General features: G+C 35.6%; 1 protein-coding gene across 1 annotated transcript; it reads left to right on the plus strand.

Annotated features, from left to right (window-relative positions):
- Positions 1–255: 255 nt before the first annotated feature.
- LOC138168750 (olfactory receptor 11G2-like) lies at positions 256–5,704 on the plus strand. Its single transcript, XM_069097610.1, has 2 exons — positions 256–265; positions 4,716–5,704. Exons 1-2 carry the CDS (start codon positions 256–258, stop codon positions 5,702–5,704), a joined length of 999 nt encoding a protein of 332 aa, XP_068953711.1.
- Positions 5,705–6,046: the final 342 nt, after the last annotated feature.

Consider the following 6,046-nt stretch of genomic DNA (forward strand, 5'->3'; position numbering starts at 1 on the left):
TGTTGTATGAAACAAATAGATTTCAGGTCAAAACTCAACCAATTTTCATTGGTTTCATAAAATAAAACAAGCTCTTTCAAAGTAGCTTACTTATACAGACTTATCTCCAAGATCATGTAACCTGCATCACACAAACTGCCTCAACACCTACTGAAAACTAAAAGAAGCTGCCTGTTATTCCTGGTCACCACAGGTTACATTTGGAAAAAACCTTGGACACCAGCTGTCTGCAAAGCCAGGAGGAACAGCAGCAGAATGAGCACAGGTGAGTAACAATGGATTCTCAGAAGCAATCTTTTGCCTTGGTCCAAAATGCTTTGGACTTCATTAAACAGCATTGCACAAAGGAAGGATATTTGGACCTGGGATGATAAAGATGAGCCATATCTCCCACTCTTTTCATATTTTCTGGGCAGCAGCTGAGACCCATTCTGTAGTACTAAGTCTTATTAGGGAATTAGGTGGCATATTGAATAGAGTGCTGGACTTGGAATCAGAAAGAACTGTGTTCAAATCCTGCCTCAGACATTAACTGTGGACAAGTACTGAAATTAGGACAATGCCTGGCACATAAGCACTTAATAAATGTGTTTACTGGCTTTACCTTTCTCAGTCTCCGTTTCCTTATTTGTAAGATGAGGATTATAATAGCACCTGCCTTACAGGTTTTTTTAAGCATGAAATAAGAATGGGAATGGGGAGGAAAGAAGCATTTATATAGTGCCTACCATGTGCCAAGAATTGTGCTAAATGTTTTACATATATTATCTCATTTGATCTTCAAAAGAATACTGTTATCCTATTCTTATCCCCATTTTAAAGATGAAGAAGCTAAAACAAACAGAGGTTAAGTGACTTACCTAGGGGCATGCATCTAGTGTTTGAAGCTGAATTTGAACTAGATGCAAAATGTTTTGAAAACCTTAAAGTTCTAATAAGTGCTTATTGTTGTTGTTATTACTATGAGAAATGAAACTGGCCTGAATTCTATAACTTCATGTCTCAGTGACAAAATTCATAGCCATAACAATAGCATGCTATCTGGAGTTGAATGTCTTTACTGGGTTTAAAGAAACTAAGTGACTTATGCAGCAATACTCACCTCTCTCCCCATTCAAAGGACACAGAATAGACATCAACATAAAATCAGAGCTAAAATAACTTTATCAATCATTTACCCCAAGGCAATAGGAGATACAAGAAAGAGCACTGGTTTGTCAGACTGTGCATTTTTGTTACAAGAGGAGAGAAAAATTAATGACTAGTAATAGAAATGTTCAAAATAAAAGAGCATTAGTAAGGCATTAGAAAATACAGAAGGAGGCAGTGAGGTGGTACAGTGAATAGAGCACTGGCCCTGGAATCAGGAGGACCTGAATTCAAATCCAGCCTCAAACACTTAACAAGTATTAGCCATGTGACCTTGGGCAAGTCACTTAACCCCAATTTCCTGTCTCCCCCCCTCCAAAAATACAAACAAAAAACAATAAAATACAAAAGAAAATAAAAAGTGGAGACGAAATAGTAAACAATTTTGTTACTGTCTTGTTAAATTTTATACACTTTTTTAAAATTACACAAAAATTCAGGTTTTATAAAATCTTGATCATCTTACTACTAAAATGTTTGTGTAGTGATGTTCTTTAAAGTCATATTGTTTTTTAAAATTTAGAAAGGTACTGGGTTTAAAACTGAAAGAAACTTGGTCTCAAGTCCAAGCTCCAAAATATCCTTACTTGTGTAATCATAAAATCATCACTTAAACTTTCTGAGTTTCTTAATCTGCAATAATATTTGTATACATACTTCATTGGACTATTGTGGAGAAAGTATTAACCCAAAACATTTCATAAATGAAAACTGCTATTAAAACAAGGTCCCACTGTTTGAAAAGGTTCATCAAATCCCAGGAAGGTTGACATACTTGCAGAGTATTTAAAAAATAAATATGCAATTACATATATATTGTTATGCATGTGTGTATACACATGTGTATGTGTACATATAGGTGTGTACTATATGTGTGTGTGTGTGTATTGTGTATATTTCTGTATATAGACTGCTAAGTAGCACTGAAAATAAAATGCTGAACCTGGAGTAGGAAGTCCTGATTTCAAATCCAGACTCAAACACTTACTAGTTGTGCAATCCTGGGTACGTCATTTGTCCTCTGTTTGCCTCAAGTCTCTTATTTTTAAAATAGGAATTAGAATAGCATCTGTTTCCCAGAGTTGTTGTGAGTATCAAATGAGATGGCATTTGTGGCGTATTTAGCACAATGTCTGCAATGCTATATAGGAGCTATATGAATGTTAGTAATTGTTGTCATTGTTATCATATAGTCAGGAGGATTAGGGTTCAAGTCTTCTGACATTTAATATAATGCTCATTCAATAGTATTGCAACATCATTACAGATGTGTGACTGAGATTATAATTTTACAAGTGAAAGACTTACTAAAACAGACGAGCACAGCTTCAGGAAACCAGCCTATTCAGTCCCAGATCATCTTCTAGCAGGATTACAGATATGTGGGCAACATGCTTTTTCTCTTTACCTGAGCAAACCTGGTTTCTAAAGATGTATCAGTGTATTCTAGCCCTCGTTTTTGATCATTCAAATGAGACATAAACTGAGAAATCACCTTAAAAATATGTGCAGCGCTATATATATATATATATATATATATATATATATATATATATATATATGAACATATTGGGATGTAGAGAAGAAATTTCTCCAACTATTCACCTTCCCTAAAGTATTGGGGGAAATAAAATCATGATGAGTTCAGAATGCATAAGGCATTCTCTCAAAAGAGAATGCCAAAATTTTGCTAAGCCATCTATGTCCAGAATTACAACTAAGCAGAGAAGCTAGCTATTTAGAAAGTGAACCTTAAAGAAAACCATGCAAACCTTCCATGTCTTCCCAACTGCTTATCATGATACTGAAATTCTCTCATTAGAAATTCAGTCATTAAGTTCTTCAAATCTTTTCAAACTTACACACTCCACTATCAAAATCTAAGGGAGAAGGTAACATTATTTAGTATCTAAGGTCTTGGTTTAAAAGATAATATTGAGCAGAGAAAACTAATTGCTCATGCACAGTTTTATATGATCCATAGTGATAGAAGGAAGGGTCACCTCACCACAGGTCCAATGAGGTATTGATATAGTGAAGTCTCTCTCCATTTTATACATATGAAATTGAATTCCGAACTGGAGTGCAATTTGTTGATTTTCAATTTCATCTGATTCTACCACATTATCTAGGCTGTCAATGTCTTTTGGGATTCTGAATCTATTATCCAGAAATTTGCTATCCCTTCCACCTTTGCTTAATCTATAAATCTGATGCATTTGCCTTCTGTACCCTTGACCCAAGTCATTGATAAAAATGTTATGCAACATAGTCGAGCACAAATCTCTACTTACAAATTTACATGGAATTATTAAAGACTCCTCTTCGAATCTAGGCAGCAAGCCACTTCCAAATATATCTAATTGTAATGTTGTCCCCATCTATTTACCCCGAGACATAAAAGGCTTTGTTAAACTTTTTTTTTACAGAATATGCCTTCTCTACTAATTTTACAAGCCTCCATTATTTTAAAATGTTTCTATTAAAGTATCAGGAGTTTCTCCTGCTTTTTTAGAGAGACCAGAGGTACAGAAGAAGGACATCTCAGCCGGGCAGTTGAATTGGCCAATGAAGGGTCTAGATTTCTCTGTGCTACCTTGGTTATATTACCATCCTTCCAAGAAGTACCTGCATGTGCTATGACTTAATTTAGGATTATGTCCACATACATGCACATATACATGCACAAACGCATATACACAGGTACACACAAATACCCACCCATTTATTCATTTGCACTCACATTGCACAATCTTTATTTTTTGTTTTTATTTATTAATTTAACATGTGCTGCAGTGAGCCAAAAGTCTCTGAGAAGCTCCTAAACAACAGCTGCCACCTAACCCAGAGAGTTGGAAGAGCAGATAATGGAAAATAAAGACAGGAAATGATTATTTCTATTGCTAGAGAAGAACTATATAATCAGAGTCTCTATAATTAGATTACAAGAGTCTTGGTAGTGTTATTTAATCCCTGAGCCAGAGCCCAACACCTCATCCCTGTCTCAGGATTCCAATGTAATCAGTTGGGTATTAATCTGGCTCTTTGGCTCTGTGTACTACCCTTTACCCCATGCTAACAATATTATTTTAACTGAAATAGTTTTTCAATTCAATTAGACAATTGAAATGATTTGTCCATAGAATTAACTAACTTGACTAAGTCAATCAAATATTTGTAAGTTATCTAGACACTAAAAATAATCAATAGAAAAAAATGGTGATTAGGTCTTCTTCATTGATTCACAATATAAGGATGTTTCTATTAAATAAAGATCTATAGGCAACAACTTGGGTGCTTGAATATAAGGTACATTTCAAAGAGAAGACTGTTTCTAAGTAATAACAGTCATCTTGGAAAAAAATAATTTGGGTGCCAAAGAGAATTCACTTAAAAATAAGGTATTTCCAAAGAAAAGGATAATAGATTGAGAAAAGCAGAAAATGGTATGTAGTCCCATATAGTAATACAAAAAGGAATAATCAGGGTATTCTGTGTTCAAATTTTCAAAGACGTTCCCCAATAACCAGTCCACTGTCAAGTAATAACTTTTTTGTTGTGTGTAGTTTACAGGCAAGTGACTTTATCCAACACCTACAACAGTTCCAAAAGTATTACAGGTTTCATACTCCTAGGATTCACCTACACTGGAGAGACTCAGAAACTTCTCTTCATGCTACTCTTGACAATTTACATTTTGACCCTCTTGGGGAATGGATCCATCATTTGTGCTGTGTGCTGGGATAAGCGAATACATACTCCCATGTATATACTACTGGCCAACTTCTCCTTGCTGGAGATCTGCTATGTCACTACTACTGTCCCCAATATGTTGGCCTATTTCTTCTCAGAGACCAAGGTCATCTCCTTATCTGGATGCCTTCTCCAGTTTTATTTCTTCTCCTCTTTCGGTGCAGCAGAATGTCTTTTTCTGGCCATCATGGCATTTGATCGGTATCTTGCCATCTGCCGGCCTCTACACTACCACATCATCATGACAAAACACCTCCGAAATAGATTGGTTGTCAATTGCTGGGTAATTGGCTTCCTCTGGTACCCTGTCCCTGCTATTATCATCTCCCAGTTGTCTTTTTGTGGCCCCAAGATCATTGACCACATTGTATGTGACCCATCCCCAATTCTAGTACTCACCTGTACACCAGCACCTAAGATAGAATTCACCTGTTCCTTGTTGAGTTCCATGATTCTGGTTGTCCCCTTCATCTTTATCATAGGGACCTATACTCTAGTCCTGAAAGCTGTGCTGAGGATTCCTTCAGGAAGAGGGAAAAGAAAGGCCTTCTCTACCTGTGGTTCCCATATTGTTGTAGTGTCCCTCTTCTATGGATCTGCAATGGTGATCTACATGAGGCCAAGATCTGGGAATGAAGCAGAGACTCAGAAGATTGTGACCCTGTTTTATACCATGGTGACCCCATTCTTGAACCCTCTCATCTATAGTCTTAGGAATAAGGAGATGAAGGCTGCCCTGAAGAAAGTGCTAGGACATGAGAATGAAAGTCTTTGTAAAAGATATCCTTTGAGTTCCAGCTAGACTCTTAACATTCTCCAGAGGTGAACACCCAAGAATAACTAATATATGTAAGAAATTTGGTCATCCTATTACATACCTATGGAGTCCCTTAGTTTTCCTCACATTATTAATACTTATAAGTTCATTTTTTATTTATAAGTAGTTTTTTGAAATTCAAAAAAGGAGAGATTTCTCAACCACAGATATCATTTTAAAATTATTAACTGTTGTGTTCACTAATAAATAGAAGACAAGTGAATATTTGAAAAACTCCTTTTTTATGTCTCTTCATTTCTATAGACAAAAATGGAAATTATCCTATTCCTTTGAATAATTATTAAAATGACTAAATCATAATAAATT

Source organism: Petaurus breviceps, unplaced genomic scaffold (genome assembly GCF_028583685.1).
Source record: "Petaurus breviceps papuanus isolate PSGF00001 unplaced genomic scaffold, PetGlider_PUasm1.0 37, whole genome shotgun sequence".
Classification (NCBI taxonomy): Eukaryota; Metazoa; Chordata; class Mammalia; order Diprotodontia; family Petauridae; genus Petaurus; species Petaurus breviceps.